The following is a 24769-nucleotide window of genomic DNA, read 5'->3' as shown; positions in this document are numbered from 1 at the left end:
CAGTAGGACTGTGAAACTTCTGGTAATTTTCATCTTCAGTTAATGTACATGTAAACAATATAGCACTACATCCGTTCAACTATATACTTAAGAACAATGTAAACAATAACGTTGTTCATTAAAAAGCCACTACACATGTTTTGTATGAAGTTATAACTAGAGCACTAAAGTGCAAACCCTCGGCTGGTGACATGATTTATAAAGAAACCAAATAAAAAGTATGCAGTGCATGTAGTGATGTACATAAAGTAAAAGCTGTGAACGCTATGTCAAACCACCTTCAAAGACAATCTCAACTAAAACAGCCAATATGTAGTCTAACGTCTAATATGCATACACGTACAAACGAATCCTGAATGACACTACATATGATTTGAAAGTTGTCTTATAGGCTTTGAGTTGTTGGCTTAAGTCATAATAATATTGGTTATACAAGCCTAAGTCATGTAGCAACGTATATAGATATTATTCGAAGACTCACATTGGATTGTGTTGTTCTATTCTCCCTCTGAGGATCATTCTCCCTAGCAGCTGACAGAGTGAGGTGAGACAGTCCACTCCAGCAGACTGCACCACCAGGCATTGTCACTGCTCTGCATGTGGTGGGGAGTACTTGTAATAAGTGGAGTATGCAGATCTCATTATCTATTGAAATAGCTTAAATGTAGGAAACAAAGACAGAGAAACATAAGAACAGAGAAACATTGAACACATTCAGATACGTGTATAGTCACAGTACAATTTACAAAGAAATTGTTATGTGGAACCTACTTCAAAAGTATCGAATGTTTCTTACAGTGTCAGCTTTTGAGGAACTTAGCTGTCTAAGAAATTTCAATCCACGCTGTCGATAGTACAACATACATCACTAAAGTAACTTTATAGACTTAGAGAGCATAATTATAGGGTCGCCATCAGAGGACGTTCAACATGCGTGCACGAATAATTATAAGTGCTAGTGTTTTTTTTGGCCTGGACGTTATCAAGCAAGGACATTAATGCACTGAACTTATAATAGTGATTTGTGCATGCATGTCGATGACACAATGAGATCCATTTATCACCCATCTCACCAGTTTGAGCAGTGTCTCCAGGAGGTTGATGTGTTGAGGATAGTGTCTGTGTCGTGAGTGTCTCAGCACAGAGGGGGAGGAGGGAGGACACTCGGTCACCACACACACTTATTATTCTGTCTAACACCACTCAGCACTCCAAGCAGGATATTGAACTGGAGGGAAGGGGGGCAAGATTAGAACTGCTATTACGTATGACTCTACAATTCTATTTACATCCACAACACATAAGCTCACTTGAGGGATCTCTTGTGTACACTGGCCCACATTTATCTACCACATAATCTACTAAGCACACGTACCCGTATCACAAACACTTTGTACACATAAGCTAGCACGCCTTTATCCCATACCCCACTACACCATAAAACTCCACACATTGTCATGGAAACACTACAACAGTACACTCACCAGTCGTCCCCTGTATGGTTTCAGACAATCCTTGTTCACCTGCATGTGTGTGTGTGTGTGTGTGTGCGTGCGTGTGTGTGCGTGTGTGTGGAGGAGGGGTTGAATTGTTGAGCTGTAATGTGTAAATATAATTATTATAATCATGTGTGCTACTGAACACATGATACCGGACTTTAGGGGATATAGATTACACAGGCATAATCACATGACCACCCACTCACCTTAGTGCCCAGCTCTGCAGTACAGATGCAGGCTGCCTCTCTCACTGCATGGTTGACCGCCTGGTTCTGGGAGATGTAGAAGTCCACCTGCACACACACACATGCACCAACATCACAGCAAGATAGATCTGCTAAAAAATGTGTGCTGCAAAAATATCATGGATTTGGCTAGCTTATCCACATTAATTTTGTATTCCACGCACGGAAACTCCCGCATTTTGTGGATAATTATGCTGCTCTACTATAAGTACATGTATGTATGTACAGTACATGTGCATGTCATGTACTCCTGATGACTATCAATGTTTGACCCTTGATGGATTCGAGTACGTACCTGTTCAATCATTGTTTCTGGCACCCTCATAGTCTCAGCCAGCTCCCTCCATTTGTGCTTCATTGACCTGATATGCTGGTCAATGTCCAGGAGCTTGTCTACATCAGGCAGGGCTGGGACTGAGGCTGAGGCTGTGTGTGTGTGTGTGTGTGTTGAGAGAGAGAGAGAGAAACAAAAACTCATAAGCTGAACACTAATGATGGTAACATCTGCACTAACTGTTAAAACAGCAGTAGGCAATGCTACAGCTTCAAGGCAGCACTACAAGCCAGTACTAGAGGAAGCAATGAAAGCTACAACTCACAACACTCCAACCATGAACACTATCATGGCCTTGGGGACTCTATAGCAGTGAGTACGCTTTAACTCATGACAATAACAGGTTATGTGCCTTAAAAGGTAAGGGTAAAACCAGAACCCATAAAGCTCAAAGAAGCCTGGAGTCTTAGAAGTTCTGGGGCTAAAGAACAAACTACAATTCTAGCTTTCTACTTAAGGGACCCTGTTCCATTACTCCTGGTAAAGGATCACTTCAGCTGAGAATACGCACCTTGAATAAAGGTCACATGTATATTCATAATACATGTACACGTACAAGTGTCTTTGTTAACGATTATTTATAATCGATTAATGACATCTGTTAATCCGGAATTTCATACATTCGAATGGAGTCTGGTCCCGCTCTATTCCGATTAGCGAGGGTCTACTTTTAAAACAGCCCGTGCGCCTCCCTATGCACTCTCTTTATGCAGTACACGATTACCACCTCTGAGGTACTTCTCACACGTAGATCATATTCTAATACGGGACTAGTACATGTACAAAGGAATCCCGAATGATACAATATACGACTTAATATAGGTACATGCAGTCGTCCTAGGCTTTGAGTTGTTCGCCTATAAGTCATTAGCTACGTAGATATTATTCAAAGACTCACATTGGATGTGTTGTTCTATTCTCCCTCTGAGGATCATTCTCCCTAGCAGCTGACAGAGTGAGGTGAGACAGACCACTCCAGCATATTGCACTAGGCATTGTCATATTGCTCTGGGGGTGTATGTGCATGTGTGTGTGAGGGGGGGGTACATGTAAATAACTGGAGTACATTATCAATGTTGAAATTGCAACAAAGTACACAAACAGAAAGTGTTTTGGAGCAAACTTGTATGATATTGTAAATAATGGCTTCTAGAGTCATAATAACCCACCAGTCCATGAAATATGGGGAGTCCAGGAACAGCTCGAGGTATCTCTTGAACACTCTCTTACCCAGCAACTTGGTAAACACTGGAAAATGTGGACAGAGAGAGAGAGAGGGAGAGAGAAAAAAAATATTAGAGCAACATTGAACACATGCACTCAAGATACCGTAGTCACAGTACAACACAAAATATTTTGTAATGTTCTATGGAATCCACTTTGAAAGTTTCTTACAGTGTCAGCTTTTGAGGACATTACTCTGTTTCAGTGAAGCACTGGTGTCTAAGAAATGTCAACTCATACACTATCACTAAAGCAACTGGAGAGTTGCTTTCATATCATCACCCACACTTGGATTGCATGGTCAGTGTGCATAAAAAGTAGTCACATTACTCTCCGCATACATCTGATACACAGTATGCCTACATTCGATACTCTCTCTCTCTCTTGATTATACTCTGCCTCAATTTACATCACACAACACATTCACATGTCAAGCTGTACTCAACACTTGGACGCTCACTAGTGCGGTGACCACCACATTTATACCACATGCACATGTACAAAGTACCTTATCACACACATCTTTGTACATGATCAGTACACCTAATCTACATAACATCAACATACCTTTATCCCATACCCCACTACACCCTCAATCATATAGCATACGTACCGTATAACGCGAAATTTTCAAGGGGCTTAATTTTCGCGGATTTCATGGGTTAGCAATCCTACACAAAAATTAAGTCCACGAACATTTTCTTTAATTAGAATTATCTGCTATAACGTTGCAAAGATTAAAGGCGTGGCTTCCGGTGAGCAGTCCTTCCACGAACATTGTGCAACGAAATGCTTTTAGAGGCCATTCCACAAAATATAAGTGCCTCGAAAATTTCACACTATACGGTATTCACATACATCACACACCCTTACCCTTCACTCTTCTCCCATGGCTCTCCTGGCTTGTGATAGTGTGAGTCCATACATCCTCCCCTCCTCATTTTGGGGGCCAGTGAACCACACGAGTACATCTGCTGGTTTGTGTGGGCCATGTCATCATGGATACGATACATGCACCACCCCAAATACAGCCAGTCCAGTATCAATACCAGAGGAGCTGAGGAAGGGGGAGGAAGAACTAATTCAAACACAATATCTAAGTCAAATACAAATCTTTCAGACAGCTGTTCAGGTAAGCTCAATGTACAACAATATTGATAGCTTACAAGGTAACTGATTAGAGAAAGAGATACCGTATAGTGGGAAATTTTCACAGGTGTAAATTTTTGTTATTTGGCCCTCAGCAGAAATGTCTGTGGGTTCTAATATTCGCGGTTCAATGCCAGGAACCACACCCATGCACCACTAACTATCATCCTCTGAGGGTTGCCAATGCAATGTAGTTGCATTATATAGCATTCGATAGAGCTACACAGTTATAGCTAGACCAGTGCTAATAGCTAGATTAGTTTTATGGTTGCCAGGGTGCAGTTAAAGCAATTCATAAAAGTGTCTATAGTTGGCTCAACACAGTCACAGACCCACAGACACACCAATCACTCTATCCCTGTTGTGCATGCGTACACGCACGAGATAACAAGAGTTACGTACCTGCATGCAGCTCATAATTATGTTGAAGAAACACATGATAGCTATAGCTATAAGTACAAAAGTGTGATAAAAAGAAGGTCACAGAAGGTTCACTCAGAGTCCATGTTGTAGAAACTCCACAGTTGGGTATAGGCGTGTGTGGGAAGGAGTAAACAGCATTGGGGCTTTCCCAGGGATAGTACCACATGTATATACATTAGTTACCTAAACCATGCAGCTCATGTATAGTAAACAACACAAACATTTAGTTTCTGATTCACCCTATATAATATAGTCATCTTTAATGTACCTCAGTATAATTATATACACATATACACTGTAAAAAAAAAAGTGCGGTGACCACACTAAAACCGTCGCATATAGCACACTTTTTCAAAAAAGCGTGCTATATGCGACGGTTTTAGTGTGTCCACCGCACTTTTTTTCAATCATTTTTTACAGTGTACCTATATACCAGACAGCTAAATACTACTGAATAATAGTGTGATAAAAAGAAGGTCACACTTTCAATTGAAATGCTCATAAAGGGTGCATGCATGCTTTCCCAGGGAAATTCTCAAACAGTAGACACGTACATGCAGCCAACAGTACAGTGTTGTGTGAAGACCTTGCATGGATGGTTGAGAAAACTAACACATGAGTCATGAAAAGTTGACTTAATAGGGATGTGCTGCAAAATTTCCCCCTTGCACCAATTCATCCACCGTTTCGTATTCACCATGCATGGGGTATAGGGATGCAAGGGCAACTAAAAACTATGCAAAAAGCATGTGTTAAACGAAAAGCAGGTGTTAACGGGGACCATTGACTATAAAACATTCACATCCATGATCTTCTGGGCAGAGTTATTAATTGAGTTCATGGGCTAACACATAATTCAAAGGCATGCATCTGCGCAGCTCTGCTGCTCCACACATATATGACTGTCAAATAGAAACACTGTAGACTAAGGTATACTACATATGCAGGACTTTGATACTGTAACAGTGTCGGTTGCTCATAGCTTAGCCAAAAAGTTATAAGTAGCTACATGTACATGTACATCAAGCAGAAATTATATGTGTATTGTATGAAGTAAACCTCGAACAAACAATTGCACATACATGTAGATAAGATATAATATATACTGCTGTAAGGCTCATGCAAAGATTAGCATAAAAATATTAACTCACATACATACATACACAGTGGATTTTTGTTTGTTTTATTGTAAGAGGGAGCACTCTAACAAGAGGTCCCTCTCTTTCGTTCCAATTATTTGAAAGGTATCAACATTATGCAAAAAGGCTTTGAAAACTCTTGAAAGTACAGTGGAACACAGCTGTACACATGTACTACCCTGGCTTGCCTGATTGGTGCCTTATATACAAAGGGACCTATCAGCAATACATCATCATCATTGATTCTCATTGGTCCAAATCAGTGCCAAACCCAGCTTGCACAATAGTGTCATATCAGTGATCATGCAATCAATAATTATTAGTGGGAAGTGCATGCAAGACACGCAATAACACGGGCCTTAATTACCGGTATATACACTTGAATAATTCGTATAGTTCCACACAAACATTCATTGTGACTACAATTAGACGCAGCTACAGATATTGAATCACGTATAGGGTAATCACTTAGTGCACATAGGCAAAGTGACTGCAGATCGAGCCTTAAAATTCCTTGCAGTAAAGACAAGCATATTCATTAAAAAAAAACCTGGGATTATAAACCCATGCATGCAGTAAACATAGCTATTGCCAGGCGAACCTATGGCTTCATTTTCTTTCTTATAGCTACATTTTAACTGATATAGAAACAGAATTCATAGATCCACAACAATTAAACATCTTTGTCACTAAACTAGAAACAGCTACACCTATATAGCAGCTACACTGTCAAGTATAGCAAAATTAATCACTAAGAAAGATTGTAAAGGTGAAGTTTAAATTTTCCTCTTATAGACACAGACAATCCTTCTTTAGTATAGCATGCAATTCTTCTAGCCTCGTCCCCAGGCTTTGTTCTTGTTTGTTTCCTCAATATAAATGAGTTAGAGATGATGGGAGGCACTAAAGAAGGACATGATGGACGTGAAAGAAAAAGTAAAGCCTGGTATGCGAAATCGCGTGATCCACATACATTTTTATGAACGTGCGATATGTAGCCCACAATCATGACGTAGAGTTCGCCCACGCATTAATTAAGACACTAAGAAAATCTACCAAGGCCAGGATCAATATTGTATAACACCCAATTCCAAATCTATGGTCATGCATGTCCACCAGTCCTGCACAAAGTTTTTAGTCATAGAGATTGAGGTGTGGGGGCAGTCCAATATCTCAACATCTACCTGCCCATACTCAATTTCATACTTTTACCATCCTTCTACCGTCACGCGACTTCGCATACCAGGCTCTCCCTTTTCTTAACTTTACCTTTATTCTTTCTTTATTCCTCCAATTAATACCGTATTTATCTTATTGAACGATTGTGACAAAGAACAGAAAAAAGGAGAGCCTGGGAACGAGGCTACAATTCTTCCATATAGTGTAGCACCAGACAAAAATAGTAGTCATTTTATAAAAGCAAACACTGATATACTATGTGCATATTTTGTTTGAACAGGTGCCCACTCTAAGAAGAGGGTTCCTGTGAAAAGGTGCCACCAACCGATTGTTAGTCACCGTAGTGACGACCAACGGGAAATTCCATTATTGGCAGCATGGAATTTACAATTAAGATAGAGTGGAGAAGTACCACTTTTATACCAATAGGTATTGCTGATTACATCACACACAAAAACAAATCATGTGACAGAAGCAAAGCAGCCTATTGGGTCGCTATAAAGCACGGGATACCATAACAGTGAGAATGGGCAGATGGTGGTATGTCTGTGCACTTAGACAACTATAGGTCTTCATAATGACCACTAAATCAATTGTGGGATGTGGGATATCATTATTTACAGTAGCAGCCTATGTATAGCGACCACTGAACGCACCACTACCTCTTGGCGCCACTTACTTTGGGACTTTCCCAGGGACAGCCCTCTGTGAATCTTAAAAACCACATGATAGCAAGTGAAATCAACCTTGGAGAGAGTATATACGTTGAGGGAAATTCCTATATACTGTGTTGTGCTGTGTGATGTTGTATTTGCTATGTGAGGTGTGAACCTATAATTAACTCTTTTTAGCTATTAATAGAAATTAGAAATTTAACTTTTGTGTACAAATAAATACACAGACTTTAATTATTTTCTCAGGGCCATAAGCATGCCAGCCTAATGGAAGACACTAAAAGGAAAAACTAAGTGTGACATCAAATTTACCGACGCAGACGAGCAAATAACTAGCACAATAGTAAACAAAGCAGACAGAAATCAACGGACATAATTAGTGGAAATTATTCACCTGCTTGCAAAGAGTGACCATTGAGGGTAGTGCATGAGGTAGGTATAGAGTTAATTATGCATAGCCAATTGCTACTGCTGAATACATGCACCAAAATGTTGGTGTCATAATAGACTGCACGCATGCATACATACATGTTAGCTAAGGCAGGCAAGAACTGAAGAAAACTTCATTCATTTGACGAAAACACAAGTTGGCATATACGATCCCACACGTCTTTTGGTACATAAATTATGGACAGAGCGAGATTATTTTTTTAACAGTTAAATATTATATATATAATGTAAAAACTCATCCACAGCTATAGGGTTTGTGGGAAGGAATAAATAGCACCCAGGCTTTCCCAAGGATAGTACCAGGCATACCACATTCTAGTCTCGTCCCCGGGCTGAGGCTAATCACATTTATGCAAGGGAGATCTATTAACAGTTACCTCAACAGCTTACAGTGCATGTTGTACAGTAACACCCTTGGATATAGCCGACGTGTGGGTGTGTAGGCATTGGGGCGTCAGACAACCAATTAAAAACATTAAGTGAGACAATTAAGGGTCGAACTGCAAGCATGTGTATGTGTGTGTGTGTGGGTGGGGGGTTTAGTATTAACGAGATGCATTAAAAGGGAATAACAACTTAAATGAGGCAAAGGAAGATTCATGTATGCAGATGATGTGTTGTTGCGTAGATGTTGTTAGAATGACCAGTTTGTATGCAGTCCCATGCACTTACTAGAGTCTACCACATGCCAATATCTAATGCACTAATGCACTGACTGCATACTCACCAGCCTCACACAGACGGTCAGCTTTATGGTGTTCCTCTGTAGTTACACCCCGAGGCATAATATAATATCTGCCACCTAATAGTATTAACACTTTATAAGTAGAATAGTGGATTAATAAAACCATAATTATGATTGTAAAATTTGGACAAGGGCATCAACAAAATGGGCATTATATATATATATACTTGCAGTTTTGTGGCAGTAAATGATTTCCAGAGATCTAAACCTTGATTTGGTAAAGAGTGTTAACTAAACATATGCATTGTTCATTAGCTTTTAGGTATTGATTTTTACCACATACCAAAACATATTCTACTCTCTATATTATGCATGCACTGGTCTAGCTAACAAAGATTAGCATTACACCCACAACAGTAGCACATGATAATATTTAAAGTAATTCGTTGGAAAGGAGGAACTATACGAGTTATACTCCCCACTCATGAAATGAAAATGCCTAAGAGGTTAACATTAGATTAAAAAATATCACTGAATATAAACTAACCCTAACCCTAACTATACCACAAATATAGCCCCATCCTCAGGTCGATTTTCTTTTAATAGAACGAAAGGCCAAGGAGAAAAATAGGCTTGATAATTGCATATACTATCGGATGATCCAATGACCACACTAATAGGTAAATTCAGGGAACACCAGTATACACTTAAACCTGAGAACCAGTGAACGAACTAGCAAACCAGAAAGAATAATTAAGGTCACCACATACACCAGGCAATTTTCAGGCAATTTTAATTTTTGCCTCCAACCATTGTGAATTGCCACAAGTATTGTATGCAATGAGTTGCTTGCAAATTTGCAGGCAATTTGTCTTACAACAGTTGTATATAATAGGCAACAAATCGCCTGAAAAAGTATGCATGGTTGCCATAAGAATAAATGTCATAGCCAGTGGAATGTGTTGGATCTGAACAAATTACGCCCACATGCACACACCCAATATTTACCCAGTTTATTTTTCTCTTTCCGTTCTATTAATTAAAGAAAAATCGGCCTGGGGACGAGGCTACCACAAACAGATTAGCTTACAATTTCGATGTTCAATTTACAGATGCCTGTATAGCGCCATAATGTAGTGAACAATACAAAGACAGTTGGCATGATGTCAATTGTCATGTGCTTAAAAGCATTCAATTGTCACGACGTATAAGCCGTCAAAGAACAATCAAGGGCTATATATATAGCATTCATTTCGATGTTGCTGCATTATGGTAACAATGTGATGACAATGATGGAGCCATAAACTAATAACCACAGTGTACAGTGTATACAATGTCATATACCATATAGAGCGGGTAATTTTCGTGGGCAAGCTGATCTACGAAATTTTCCTCCCAAAAAACGTATAGGTGTTGTTTACTGGAACGCATGCAATGTAGTGCATGTAATGAAGTCAAACGAAAATAATGTTACCACCATTTTTTGTTCGAGTTGAACAAATTTTTACCTCACGAAAATTACCCGCTATATATACGGTAGAGCAATCTAGATGATCCACTATAATTATAGCTGCTTCATATAGCTCAAGTTACAGGTACATGCATGTGAGACTGGGGCCTACAATTATACTCAACAATAATAATACATGGTAATTTCTTAGGCCTATACAACAGTTTGAGGTATTATAACAAAACAGCTGGACTTGAGAAAGACAGTTAGGGGTCAATGGTTAAAATAAGCTATGTCTGATGAGCTATGTGTTAATATATATTTGATCATGCCTATCAACTCAGTAGATGCTATTTGACAATTATTCTACAAATGTTCCTTGGATAATCAAACAATAATTATTGGTAAAGTGATGCAAATGAAATGGAGAAGCCCTAACTTGAATAAACTCTCTTGACATGCTAAATGTGTAAGCTGACAAATGATTGCAAACTCCATGAATTCGAGTTGATTTTTTTGTGCAAACAATTTAGAAAAATAATTTCATACCACACACCTAGTGCTTGGTGTATTGTTTAGAAAGGCGTGGGGTTCATTGTTAGCCAAATACCAGCCAACACCTTTTCGTTGATGAAAACTTTGTGCTATACACAACAAACGTACTATAAGACATGGGTGCATCTGGTTTTGTGGCACTCAACTTACAGTTTAGGTGGGCATGAGGAAGGCAGCGTCTTTAGTTTCTCAGGGCTGTCACCTTGCATGTCAACATGTGAGATAGAGGAGATGGGAGGGGGCGAGGCTCCGTCATGCATACTTGTACACGGTCTTCGGTACAGCATTCATGTTCAACTCTATACTAGCTGGCAGACGGACCTGTGAGTGAGGCTGAGAATGGAGTCTTAATTGTTACATTTTCTCCACCTCCTGCAAGTGATCATGGTTCTTGCTTTTGTTGATTATGTGCACACACACAAGGAAATCCATTAATATGATGCATTGCTGGTAAGTTTTGCAATCTTTTAGGTGTCTGCATAGCAATATAAGCAAACTACGTGTACCTGTATGTAGCTTAAAGCATTAGAAACCCCAAATTAAATACCTATCCCTACATACACCCCTCACCCTCACCCTCGAACATTTTTCAGTGTCACTGTGGACCCATACTGCATAATATTATACCTTATACTGTATAAACGTACCTCCTGAATGATGTCAGATTGCACGGCATTGATAAATTAAAGTCAGCAATCGGACTTGTGAGGGAAAAGAAGATAATTATGATATGAACACACTGTATAAATTATAACCAACAATAAAACATGCATGTTCTGGTAGAGCCTCAATCTAATTACAGCTAGCTAGATCAAAGGGGGTAATTATGTTGCACCAGAGGATTGAGGCTAACTTGTATAATTATAGGTGACTATACTGACCTAGTTTTTGGTGTTGGTGGACATAAAATGTTATTTTTCAGGGAAAATCAAACTTTTTTCTTTGCAAATTTTACTCAGAATCAGAGATACAACTCGATTGCCATTCATCATATAAGACTACCACTCGTAACACCAGGCAGAGTGCAGGTGAAGACAACAGTGTCACCAGGACAGGCCTGGCCACAGTGGAGGTGAATATTCAGAAGATTCTAGATACAGCCTCTAGTCGACTACAAACCGGAGCATGGGCGTTTTTCTCAGAATTGCGTCCGCTTCCAAGACGCAGGTGACCTCTCAGGCTCCACTTTTCTTACCTACGCAATTCCGCCATCTTTAAATGACTGCCACAGCAACGCATGGCAACTTATGAGGTGGGCGTGGCTGTGACATCGATAAACACAAAACCTCCTTTCTTCAGCTCAGCTCTCCATTCTCTCACTTCAGGTATGCTATTTATGCTAGATGTATGCACTGACTGGATCTACCATAGGCCTCCATGCTTTTGCACTTGGAAGTACATCTACAGTATAAACATGGCTGCCATTATTTTTATCATAGATAAATGACTGAATAAAATACTAAATGTTTATTCCAGTCCTGTCTTCTCTTCTTAACTTCTCTTGCTTCTTGATGTTCCTCATAGGTATTTCACTTTCATTATTGAGAAAAAAAGGCCGGTGAAGGAGGCTAACTCCTCAATTCCCTGAGTGAAGTGCGGCCTGGGATCGAGACTATTGAGGAGTATAATATAATTCTGTCCAACGACCACTTATATATTATCTTCAACAAGATTACAGGACGATGACAAATTAATCAACGTCACATTAATTTTATCTTATCATTAATGTACTACTGTATTGAAAAAGAAAGGGAATCAAAACTAAAAAACATTTGCAATGTGAACGTTGCTAGGATTGCCAGGAAAAGAAAAGCGCGAAAAAGCGAAGAAACAAGAAATTTGGCGAGTGCATAACTCCAATCCGTTACAACGTCATGAACATGTACAGTCAAGTGGCCTACTGTTGATAAGGAATTTAGAATCAAAATACAGGTTGGGCACAGTCATTGCACTAAATAAGAATTCACCTTTGGACAGTGAAACTAAATAATAATTATTATTACTTGCAACTGATGTGAAAGGATTGGCCAGGAAAAGTACCAAAACAAGTATATATATAGCTTAAATTTCTTGAAATAGTACATGTGAATGACGTTGTAACGGATTGGAGTTATGCACTCGCCGAATTTCTTGTTTCTTCGCTTTTTCGCGCTTTTCTTTTCCTGGCAATCCTAGCAACGTTCACATTGCAAATGTTTTTTAGTTTTGATACACTTATTAGTGTTTACAGCCAGGCCATGCAGAGGGATAAAACCTTATGATTGAAAGATAGACTTAGTCACTATAACCCAACTATCATAAACCAGAGGTCGACATTCATGTGTGCATGCACAAATCACTACAAGTGCTAGCTAGATAGTGCATTGGCCTGCATGAATACTATCACATGTCTGCAATCATTATGACATCAATGCATGAATTGTGCACCCATGTCGGACCTCCTCTGACCATAAACTGACAATGCATATTCCTATCCCTGAGAAGAGACAGCAATTCAACTATAGGCCTCAACAATCCTCTTTTCACCTCACTTGAAATGCAAATCGAGAAACATTATAGCTTCAGTGTACACAGTGGGAAACACACTATTATAGACTCTGTATACACTAGTCAATACATAATGCTGGCATCCCATGCATTCATAAACAACCAAGAAAATAAAATGGACTTTATAGCCTTAAAATTAAACAACTGCTTTTATAGCAGGAAAACTTACTTTCCTATAGAGATACATGTACATGCTATATACGTACAGCACCAATGCAGTAGTTATAAATGCATCATTATATAATTACGATGACTGTACAGACTCCTAGATATGAATAATGACCTATAACTATTGTAGGGAACAATATATCAAGACAGTTAATTGGCATTGTTTAAAACATATGCATGTCATTGTGAATTATCATATGCTTGCAAGAAAGCTTTGTTATGTACATGTACAGATATAGCTATTAAGTTTCTCCATTGATGCATTACGGAAACTGATTAAAAGTAGGCAATAAAAGCCAGGATCATTTAGAACAAGAGCTACAAAACAACTTCACCTGATCACATACATTAAATACAACATGCATGCAATCTAGAGGATGCCAAAATATATTTCGAGGATAAGCAGCGATAAAAAATTAATGTGTAAAAGTGATTTAAAACAGCAGTAAAATGAACGAATAACAAACTTTGATGTGTTAAGCATGTAAGCTGAAAATTAAGTGATGGTGACCAAACTACAGCACAAAATAAAAGTGAATTCATGCATGTATTGAGTTGATCTTGTGCTAAAAGAATTGTTTAATGCCATACCACAAACCTAGTGCTTAAAGGGGTGTGGAGGTGCCGGGGGTTCGATGTTAGGGGCTGGTTTAGGGGGACGGGCTGGAACCATCTCACCAGTTCTGTATTGGGAGAGGAAATAAGGATCATGTAGCTATACACAAGTACATGGCAGCGTCTTGACGTAATTATAGTGAAAATCGCATGTTGTCCTATTATTCACTGTGATTCGTACAGTGATTAATCGCGTACCAGTAATCACTGCCTTGACGACCATACTTTCGAATAACGGCCGCGGCAAATTTTTTTTACTGAAATAAACTGCTGCTAAAAATGTCCTTAAAACTGCATCACAAACGATTAACAATCAATAGTATGGCTATACTCGTGCAATAAGGGATTCATAACAAGCACTGGCAAGGTTAATAATTATATTAGTATCCTTGCATTGCTTGTTACTCATACTTACGGGGGCACTCAGTGCATTTGCATTTGATATAAAAATAAGTAATCTAGTTGCTTTATGCATGGACACACTACACCAACCTACAGACACCAACACCTCTTTGCTAGTGTCTGTAGGTTGGTGTATTAAGACTTTGGTTGTACTAAGGAACAGCCATAACAATTGTAATGGTAAGATATAATTATTATACCATACATACATAATTATGGGTGAACATTAATTTTAGTATTCAACTTACAGTTTTGGAGGGCGTGACGGAGGAAGTGTATTTAGTAGTCCAGGGCTGTCATCGGTCACTGTGGGGGATTGAGAGGGGAGGGGAGAGGTTTTGTCGTACTTATGCAATGTTTTTGGTGCTGCCAAACAAGAGCTCAACTCCACAGGGAGACAACCTGTGTGTATGTGTAGAGAGTGTACGTGTCATTGGAATGATTCTCACCATTCTAGTATCGTAAATAGAAAAACTAGCTAAAGTTACAGATCTTTACATCGATCAGCTCTCTAAAATTCAGCAGAATACAACTACTTGCATGTTGTACAACTTAGATATACTGTATACAGTGGGTATAAATTTGGAAATTTGGCAAATCAAGGCGAGCTGGGTCGCCAAAATTAAAATTCGCCAATGTTTGCCTTCCTACTCAGTCCCAGTATTCCGTAAGAGATCAATGCATGCAGCATAAAATGATTGTCAAATTAAAAATTACCAATAATAGTTCAATTGCCTTTTTCGCCAAATTTACCCGCTATACAATAATTATATTGTTCTGGAACCTCCACATATCAAAGGGCTAAAGGTGACTATAGGTGAAGTACATCGTGTTGGTGATTGTTCAACATGTGAACTATACGTACATAGTCTGCGTATATACAGTATACTATAAACTGAGACATGCAGCTACACAGTAGGTTGGTATGTCAGCAAATGAATCACACAGTGGACACTGTCAGGTACGTAGGTGTATACTATAGTGGTTCCCTAAGTACAAGGAAGCGAGGAAGCATACATGTACAATTATGTTTTTTGAAGCCACCACTCTGATTCACTATGAATTGTGGTGGTATACCACAGGTCAGTCATAGTGAATGTATGTGGTGGCTTAGGACAACATATGCACTATCACTATACACACAACCCACTCTTGGGAAAAAATGTATGTTTGCAACACTGGATCATCACCTTTTAAGAAAGCATCATAACAATTATTATACATGATGTTAGTGACATCATCAAAATAAATTGATAGGCAAGTTAAGAATGCATCCTATTTAGGCTGTTCAACAACTATATGTATAATAATTATGTGACAATATCAACTATGAAATGTACTGCATAATTTATTAACGATTCAACTATGTAACAATATCAATCTTATATAGTGCTTAGATAATAGTAGGGCTTAATAAAGCATTGGAGTATCAAATATTATAATTATTCAGAAAAATTAGTGTATATATGCACTGACTGACTGTACTCACTAATGTCGTAGATAGTCATGAGTTCCTTTGCCAGTTGCTCCTCCCCAATCTTACTGAGATGGTTAGTCAGCTCACTCCACGTTGGTTGTCCAGAGCAACTCCATTGGTTAATCACCTCCGTCAAGCAGCCAGCATTGTCATTGCAGCATGAATCCTCAATCTATAGTTGAGAAAATGAAGTATAGTTTTATTTTGCCAGTAGTAATGTGTGACAAAACAATATGGTAAAGCAGGGCATGAGAAAGTTACTGTCTACTAAAAGAACATGTAGCTCATACCATCAACAATTTCAACCTATTAAGGAATGATTCGATGATGAATCTATTATGTTTATATCATCTGCTCACACTTGCAATTGATATCTTTATACACGCAGCATACAATGATTGCCTCTAGATAGGATTACAAACCTGTTTGATCAATGTCTCTGGCAGCCTCACAGCTTCAGCCAGCTCCCTCCACTTGTGCTTCATTGACCTGATCTGCACCAAGGCCTGGTCAATGTCCAGGAGCTTGTCCACATCTGCCGAGGCTGAGGCTGTATGTTTATGGGAGTAAAAACACTGTAAAAGTTGTTTCTAAAGACACTGAAACAGAAACAATCCACATGGACTGGACAAACATTTGTACTGCATCTATAATTAATATTATTTCCCACCTACCGTATAGCGCGAAATTTTCGAGGGGCTTAATTTTCGTGGATTTCGTGGGTTAGCAATCCTACACGAAAATTAAGTCCACGAAAATCGTTCTTTACCTGCTATAACGTGCAAGATTTAAAGGCGTGGCTTCCGCGAACATTGTGCAACGAAATGGCTTTTAGAGGCCAATCCACGAAATATAAGTGCCTCGAAAATTTCGCGCTATGCGGTATACTACACTTTTGTCATGTGTAGTCTGTCTAGTGGAAATTTAAACATTAATTTTAACTGTCATAATTGGCACCTCAGCATGGGGCCCAGGGCTACAAGGTAATGGTTCATAAACTGGCACCTCAGGCAATGCAGTAAAAGTACAATAATGGTGTTTTAAGATGAATGAAGGATGAAAGAAATGTCTTGCATGCATGAGAAACAAAATGATGAGGTAGGAGCTGCTTTATAGAGACACTGTGACTGGGAGAGGGCTTATAGGGCTCAGGCATAGAAAGGAGCTGGTCTAGAGCTGCACGTTGTTTTTTCTAGAGAGGGAGTGGCTCTGTGTAAACATACACTGTAAGTGTTTGCTACTCATAATTATTCTGTTCAGGCTGAACAAGGCTTTAAGTGTGGACAGAAGCCCTAGTATGGACAAACTATAATCATCCAAATTTAATATAGATACAGCCAACAAGACTGTCAGTAATGTGATTAGGGGTACAAACCATTTCCCCTACTAAAGCTATTATGAGGAACTGACAAGTCTGACCATAAAGGAGAGAGATTGGAAACGGAAATCAAAACGGCTACTTTTGTGCAGGGGTGTGGCTTAATTTGAAAACTAACCGTTTTGTCAGCCCAAATGGGGGAAAATAAGGTTAAAAGCAAATCTATAGACTCTTCCAAACCTCTCAAAGCTTCGATACAATGCCCCTTGTTGGCAGGTATCACTTGGAAAATGACAAAATAAATGTCGATTGTTATACATGAAGTTGCTAAAGGGATACAAAGTCTTATATAGCTAGAGCTATCTAACTAAGTATAGTGTACTGTGTCACATATATGGTCTCAAGTATTGTATGGAACTGCAAGCTATAAGCAGAATTCCTTCACTGCATGAGTAAGACTATCGTTTGTCTATGGTTTGTCTCTTTGGCAACGTATAAGGCAACCTCGGTTAAACCACATTCGCAACGCAGTTGTTCATTCAAGTGTACTTTCGTTTCCAATCTCTCTTTCCTTTATCTATGGTCTAACACACAATTTAGAGGCAAATTTCCAGAAATACTGGCACAACACAACTCTACCAGGAATAGACAACTCTATGCAGTACACTTCTTGTTAATCACAAGAATGGGAAACTTATAATTGATAGAGGCTTCTGACATTGTCTACCAGGAACAGACTATATGCATTAGCCTGTATACACTGCATGAGAAGATTTTATCATTATCTTGTACAACTATCAAAACCATGCATCCACAATGACAGAAGCAAACACAAACAGACTCACTTGTTGGGCTGGTGGGGAGGGTGGCTGCTTTAGCTGCTTGTTTCCTGCAGGTGGCAGCGACATCTACAGTGGCGTAGGTCACCTGATGATGGTCCACTGTGGCAGTCGTGTTGCTTTTCTTGTGGGGCTGGCTGGAGCTAAGGGCAGCATAGATTACCGGCTCCACTGTAGCCTGGGATGTCGGGAAACAGATAAAGTAAAGAATTACATTTCAGAAACAGATCTGTACAATGTACTCCGATCCTGCGCAAGCAGAAGTAGTGTGCATGTCATATAATTTTGTGAAATCCCCAAAACACATGTATAAAGTCTAGACAAAATACTCCACTATTATGACAATTAAGAAAGCCTACATCAAATTTATCATCCATTTCCATACTGTCGTTTGATTTAAGTCTTACACTCTCTGTGAATATAATCATTACATTTTGTTAGACGATGAGAGAACGTGTCAACTCACCTTCTCTCTTTTCTCTGAGAACCACCAAGAGAACTATCACCACCAGGATGATAAGTGCCACAATCACTATACTACCAACAACACCTCCAGCTACAGCAGCAACATTTCCAGTTTCTGGGTCTATATATAGGTCAATATAGTTATATACAGCATACATTAAGACACAAATAAACTTACATGAGCATTCCAATAGAGCCAGGTCAGGATTCCAGAGACCAGAGTTGTTACAAGTGGTAGTTGCTGCACCCACCAGTGAAAACCCAGGATCACACTGGAAGGTAATGATTGAGCCCTCAGTTAGGTGAGAGTTTGTGTTGAGCAAAGTTCCATTTAGTGGAGGGGCAGGCAGGACACAGGAAACTGGATATACAAGGAGAATTGGATAGAATTATGTATTGGAATCGAATCTGCACGCATGTGGTACTATCGGTGGTGTACATGTATACAAAAACGAAATTACTGTCGACTCACCAATCCTAAAGTTGTACCCAGCAATTGTACTGTTCCCAGCACAGTTGGTAGTTACAACACCGACAGTGTAGTTCACATTGTATTGAGCAGTCACAGTGACAGAGGTGGATGTGAGGACAGTAGCAGAGTGCTGGGCCGGAGGTGAGATGGTCACTGAGTAGGTGAGATCATCTCTACCACCAGTCTCAGCAGGAAGGTCCCAACCAATAGTCACATTAACTTTATTGGCTGAGTTGCTCAGAGTGGAGTGTCTTATGATGGAAGGTGGTCCTGGTGCATCTATATATAATTATATTAAAGTTAGTATATGGATAAGACTGCAACTCACCAACCAAATTAATTGTTGAAGATCTTATATTGCTTACAGGGACAAACTCCACACACATCACAGTGATCCCGTTCTCTGCTGTTCTTGATAGAGTAGATGTTAAGCTAGTGTCATTGAATGCAGTTAGTTTCACAGTGTAACCTGATTGCATTAGTGATACATTGAGATCAATGGTGTTGCGAACGGTGATGGGAGCTGAGGTATCTGATGGTATCCATCTCAAGGAATCTCCAGCAGCAGTGCAAGTGAAAGTGACTGTTTCCATTGGACATGGTCTCTCCACACTCACTGAATATTGTGCTGTGAAGGAACGTAGTATTAAAGTAAAGACGTATTGGTTAATTAATATAGTCTCGAACTCGTACTCACTGAATACTGTGCTGTAAAGAAAACAGATAGATTTAATATAAAATTCAAAGCAGTATAATTAATGCTAGAACTATAGCAACAAAGTATCCACTGCATGCACTGATGGACGCGGTATTGGCATAGATCTATGGTATTGGTCCCACTGTCTGAGAGACACTGTTCAGTAGCTTGTTATAGATCTACCATGTACCAGTGATAGCACTCAGAGAAGCAAAATAGAACACGACTACAACGTCGATGTTTAACTTGAGAGACATAATTTTAATACTGTTTCAGCAGTCCTCCCATGCAGTTAAACGAGAAGCGTGACGTGGTATAAAAGGGGAAGGGGGCCAGGTTAGCTGGGGGCGGACCACCAATCCCTTAAAATATTCTATACATCCGCAAAGCAGCTTCTTTGTGAAAACAAATGCCAACTGGCAAAGAAGATACATTAACAGATCGTCCATAAAGAGCATGACACCAATGCCAATGGTAAGTAGATCTATAGACTAACTATGAGATAATAGGTTTGCTATTTGTTCAGATGACTTGGTCAGTGCTACTTCTAGGAGTGTGTACATGTTTGATTGTGAATGTGTCCAGTCAGACGATGCTTAGGTCTTCTCTGCAATCAACCAACCAAACTTATGTTTGTCCTGATGAGATTGTTACTTATGTCTGCAGTGGAGTGGGAGATGTTATCAACCTTTATGCACCACCGCATGTTCCATCGGACTTTCCTTTGTCATATATGCGTGGATTTGACACTCCGGGGACTGAGTATGTTTTAGGTCCTATTAAAACAAATCTTACTTCAACTATTTTACCTTTGATGGAAGCAGATCTGTTCGTGCTAAACTCGTCATTGCCGGAGTTTTTTATTACTTGTAGCGTGAGTTCTGAAAATGCTGAAGCCCAGCAGCACAGACCTTCAGGTAAATTGCAGTCTATATTAAAACCAATCATAATCCACCGCTAAGACTATTGCCCTAGAGGGCGATCGGGGATATGGTTTAATGCTTAATATTGGAGGGGGTGTTAAAGTAATGTCATTTAATATTTCTTTACTATATAGGTCCTCCTTTAGATGTGACTTCTCCTGTGATAGGATCTCTTTTCAGACCAGAGGACTATAACACTGCTAGTGTGGAAGTTAGCTGGGCACACAATAATGGGAATTATGATCCTAGTTACTACACCGTCCAGTTATTTGAGAATAACACTGAAACTGAATACATCACTATTTCTGCAGAAAGCAATAGTTTAGTAGCAATATTCTCTGTATCATTTAATGCCGTGGTGGATGTCCATGCAAGGATAATAGTGACGTCCAAATGTAACGAGACAACCAAGGGAATTTTAACTCGCACCATTCGAATACCAGAGACAACTATACCAGAGACAGCTATACCAGAGACAGCTATACCTATACCAGAGATAGCTGTACCAGAGACAGCTAGTAAAAGTTAGTATAATTACATACCATTTACGCGTCTATATAAGCCTGTTTATTGAGATCTGGAGTATATCTATCTATGTAATGTGACCATACCGTGGCATCAATACTTTTTTATTCGTGCAGGTAAAAAAACAGCGTACGTGTTCTGGGTAATTCTTTCAGCTGCAGCAGTTGTCCTATAGCAATAGAGTAGGACAGTTAGTGTCAAACTGCTATTAAAGGTAATTATGCTATATAGCTAGTAACAGCAGTATTCGAGGTGTATAAATTATACTGTAAAGTCACATTTTTGAGTGAATTATAATACTTTTATATCTGCCTGGTTTGTTACATGCATGAGACTTGATTTTAGTACGCAGTGCATGTTGAGTAATTAGCTATACTATATATACCGTATATAGACTGGTAAATTTCGTGGGATTATACCTATAATAGTTAATTGCATGATTGTGTAAGTATCCTAGTCGGCAAAGATGCTGATGTATACTTCAGCATCTTTGCCGACTAGGCAGTTGGTAGTATGCTGCCAATGAACTATCATGTATGAACTATCAACTATATATAGGGACCTACACAAGAGCTGTATAGCTACACTCAGACACTCAGCAACAAAGGCTTAGACAAGATACATGCAGAGACTCTGCATGGAGGCCACAGGTACACCTACAGCAGGTCAGAGGAACTCAGGTGGGGACCTTCTGAGCCTGAGATCACACAGGCACGCCTGCAGGAGGTCAGACTCACAGCAACTTGCAAGGTTAAGGATAGCCTCGATCCCAGGCCGAGTTTTCGCTTTTATAACGGTTAGGCGAACAACTGGGCCTGGTACTAGTTGTCTGCGCATGCGTCAAATTTTCATTGTATATTTGTGGTCGGCAAAAATATTTAATAAATCAATAATAGAAATTTGTACACAGAAAATGCACAGAGTGAGTACACAAAAGATGCACATAGGGAGCTGCTTCACAAAGGCCTGGGGAGTTGCCAGTTGTGCTGCAGCACAATTACAGTGACCCAGGGCAACTTCAGGATGATTGAATGCCTTCAAATTACGTTTCAAAAAGATTTAGCAGCCTGCTGGACTTCTCTGATTCTAGGCCCCAACTCGTAACTCATTGCTTGAGAAAACGTAGATTCTCTTGATGTCTCTGAGCTACCCAGCAACGCTCGAATGAGCAGGTCATACTCCAGTCCTGTGTCTGTGAGTATAGGACAATATTAAAAGAAACCAAAGACGGTTAAACCCTTACCTCAAACTGTCCAGTCTCGTCCGTTAGTATAGCCAAGAGGAGCACTGTTGGGATAGCTGGATATTAGCCATTGCTCCTGTACAGAGAAGTAGACATTTTAAATACGTGTAGATCTATACATATTAAATTTCTCGGTTATAGTGTCATTGTCGACGAGCTGATGATGGCAGCACCAAGTTCTCTAGCTCACACTCTTCACTTGATCCACCATATTAATGATGAAACTATAGTCTACCTACATTCTTGCCAAACATGAACAAGACTTGATAGCATAGCCGGCCATAGGGCCCACACAAAAATATCTGACCTTAACAAGCTTGACAAAGCTTTATACCTCTTCCCTTGTTGTTCAGTCTTCAGAATAAGCTTCAGAGAAGAGAGAAGCTTCAGCTAAGAGCCATTCCAATCGATTCCAATAATGATAAAACGGGAACTGACTTCTAGTACACGATAGTACACGAATATAAATGTCACGAAAGTGAACGAGAATATCCATTGGTCAGAATCTGACGAACGACTGACGCATGCGCAGACAACTAGTACCATGTTTGCCTAACCGTTATAAAAGCGAAAACTCGGCCTGGGATCGAGGCTAGGTTAAGGATAGTGTTGGCAACGGAAGCGTGTGGTTAATGACGTTTACATAGATCAATTTTCGTTTTTGCGGCTTCTAACTCCTATGTTATATAATGTGTATACTATCTCTTGCACATTCTAGGCAACTGGATAAACAATTTGGTCAAGCGAATGCAGAGAATCAGATACAGCGTTTTGAAGAACACTAGCCAAGATCCAATTTTATTTGCTCAACCACACCCAATATAACAGAATGATCATTATCCTACATTATCCTCGAGACAAGAACCGCAAAAATAGTCATTAGATTCGAGGTAAGGTCGTTTTTAGGCCGCGGCTATTTCCTGAGCTGCAGCCACCTCGCTATTCTGGCCAAGCTGCATGGTCCCAAGGGTGACCGGATTAACGAGAGTCTACTGTACTTCTCTTAGCCCAAGGAGCTAATCCAAACTATATCTTTCCAGAATCACCTACTAGGTATAGCACACTTCACAAAGCATGCTGCAATAACAACTCACAATTAATTAATAAAGGAACTACTAAAGCATGATGCATGTACTGAACATGCACAATCAACCTAAAGACGATCAATGGCTATACTCCCTTGCACATAGCGTGCGTGTTTGGACACATACAATGCATAAAGCTTCTTCTTGAAAGTTGTATAGATACAACTTTCAATACAGGTAATTTTGTATGAAAAGACCATTATCCTGCATGCATGCTTGGAAAATGCGTTGACCATGCAATGACCTAACTCCATTGACTCATGCACTCACTGCGTTTCTGATCCAATATATATACTTGGCTAATTGCTGTTGAAACTAGTGTTCAAGCTGGCGCTGTGCTAATGCCTCTCGCCATGATTTGCTTTCGCTCAAAAGTATAGAAGAGAAAGTATAGAAGAGGAAAAGTGTATAAAATAATCTGTCTAAAACTGACTTGCAATTGTATAATTATGGTATCATTGTTGTGTTTTGTGGCTGCTTATACCAGGACCTCAAGGATCTAGGAAGCAACAAAGAAGAAGATTTTGTTTTCAATTAATTATAAGCGGAAGTGCATAATTATTTCATAAAGTTAGCTTATCTATATAAAGTCACTGAGAAGAAAAGACTTATTACATGCATCTATTGTTGTATTATGTGGCTTTAATACCAGGACCTCAAGAAAGAAAAAAATTGGATCTGTAGTTCATGCAGTGTATAATTATAATATTTAAGAAGAAAAGACTTGTGTACATGCATATTGTTATCTATAGTAGTGTTTTGTGGCTTACCAGGCCCTCAAGAAAAATATGATTCTGCCAGGAGGATCTGGATCTGGGGAATGAGCGCGCATGCGCATTACATCCATAGGAATAATTAAAGGGTGTGTCCAAAGAGATCAATTTCACAAATGGCTACTGCTAGCTAGCTGTTTTAACAGGTATTTTCTGAGTCTTGTAGCTAACAAAAAGCTAGCGCTTTAGTGCAAGGCTAACTCATATGTTGAAT

The 24769-nt window shown here is 39.4% G+C and overlaps 2 protein-coding genes and 2 long non-coding RNA genes across 6 annotated transcripts; 1 reads left to right on the top strand and 3 right to left on the bottom strand.

The window, feature by feature from the left end:
* Positions 1-164: 164 nt before the first annotated feature.
* LOC135348365 (uncharacterized) lies at positions 165-20285 on the bottom strand. Of its 3 annotated transcripts, XR_010398736.1 has the most exons (13): positions 20197-20285; positions 19638-19937; positions 19310-19588; positions 19016-19198; positions 18839-18958; positions 18732-18784; positions 18379-18550; positions 16705-16765; positions 2040-2106; positions 1706-1792; positions 1485-1523; positions 1074-1228; positions 165-593 (listed from the first exon to the last, which is right to left on the bottom strand). XR_010398736.1 is itself a non-coding variant. In XM_064546559.1 (12 exons), the coding sequence occupies exons 1-12, from the start codon at positions 20261-20263 to the stop codon at positions 1169-1171; spliced, it is 1488 nt and encodes a 495-aa protein (XP_064402629.1). In that variant the 5' UTR covers positions 20264-20285; the 3' UTR covers positions 887-1168. The 3 variants fall into 3 exon arrangements, 2 of the variants coding, with proteins under 2 accessions (XP_064402629.1, XP_064402622.1); XM_064546559.1 differs by lacking the exon at positions 165-593 and having other exon boundaries at positions 887-1228; XM_064546552.1 differs by lacking the exons at positions 165-593; positions 1074-1228; positions 1485-1523; positions 1706-1792; positions 2040-2106 and adding exons at positions 14093-14404; positions 14987-15140; positions 16228-16387 and having other exon boundaries at positions 16638-16765.
* Positions 3128-11334, bottom strand: LOC135350768 (uncharacterized). Its single transcript, XR_010399268.1, has 3 exons — positions 11157-11334; positions 4176-4359; positions 3128-3326 (listed from the first exon to the last, which is right to left on the bottom strand). It is a non-coding gene; the product is annotated as an uncharacterized LOC135350768 (long non-coding RNA).
* A 77-nt stretch (positions 20286-20362) lies between the features above and the next one.
* LOC135349381 (uncharacterized) lies at positions 20363-21769 on the top strand. Its single transcript, XM_064547915.1, has 4 exons — positions 20363-20480; positions 20533-20923; positions 21064-21453; positions 21571-21769. Exons 1-4 carry the CDS (start codon positions 20463-20465, stop codon positions 21627-21629), a joined length of 858 nt encoding a protein of 285 aa, XP_064403985.1. The 5' UTR covers positions 20363-20462; the 3' UTR covers positions 21630-21769.
* Positions 21770-22331: 562 nt separating this feature from the next.
* LOC135350431 (uncharacterized) lies at positions 22332-23274 on the bottom strand. The gene is made up of 2 exons (XR_010399149.1): positions 22698-23274; positions 22332-22646 (listed from the first exon to the last, which is right to left on the bottom strand). It is a non-coding gene; the product is annotated as an uncharacterized LOC135350431 (long non-coding RNA).
* Between the last annotated feature and the right edge of the window lie 1495 nt (positions 23275-24769).

The sequence above is a fragment of the Halichondria panicea genome, chromosome 1, assembly GCF_963675165.1.
Source record: "Halichondria panicea chromosome 1, odHalPani1.1, whole genome shotgun sequence".
Taxonomy (NCBI): domain Eukaryota; kingdom Metazoa; phylum Porifera; class Demospongiae; order Suberitida; family Halichondriidae; genus Halichondria; species Halichondria panicea.
The sequence above is the reverse complement of the archived record's forward strand: the minus strand, read 5'-3'. Positions and strand labels throughout refer to the sequence as shown.

What these genes read in the sequence shown, in the direction of transcription:
- LOC135349381 (XM_064547915.1), top strand. An exon ending in CCAGCAGCACAGACCTTCAG is followed by an intron (nt 20,924 to 21,063) that starts GTAAATTGCAGT and finishes TTTACTATATAG; the next exon opens with GTCCTCCTTTAGATGTGACT. An exon ending in ACCAGAGACAGCTAGTAAAA is followed by an intron (nt 21,454 to 21,570) that starts GTTAGTATAATT and finishes TTATTCGTGCAG; the next exon opens with GTAAAAAAACAGCGTACGTG.
- LOC135348365 (XM_064546552.1), bottom strand. Translation starts at nt 20,263, where the DNA reads ATGTCTCTCAAGTTAAACATCGACGTTGTAGTCGTGTTCTATTTTGCT. An exon ending in AAATGGATGATAAATTTGAT is followed by an intron (nt 18,551 to 18,731) that starts GTAGGCTTTCTT and finishes CCGACATCCCAG; the next exon opens with GCTACAGTGGAGCCGGTAAT. An exon ending in CAGAGACATTGATCAAACAG is followed by an intron (nt 16,388 to 16,637) that starts GTTTGTAATCCT and finishes TCTCAACTATAG; the next exon opens with ATTGAGGATTCATGCTGCAA.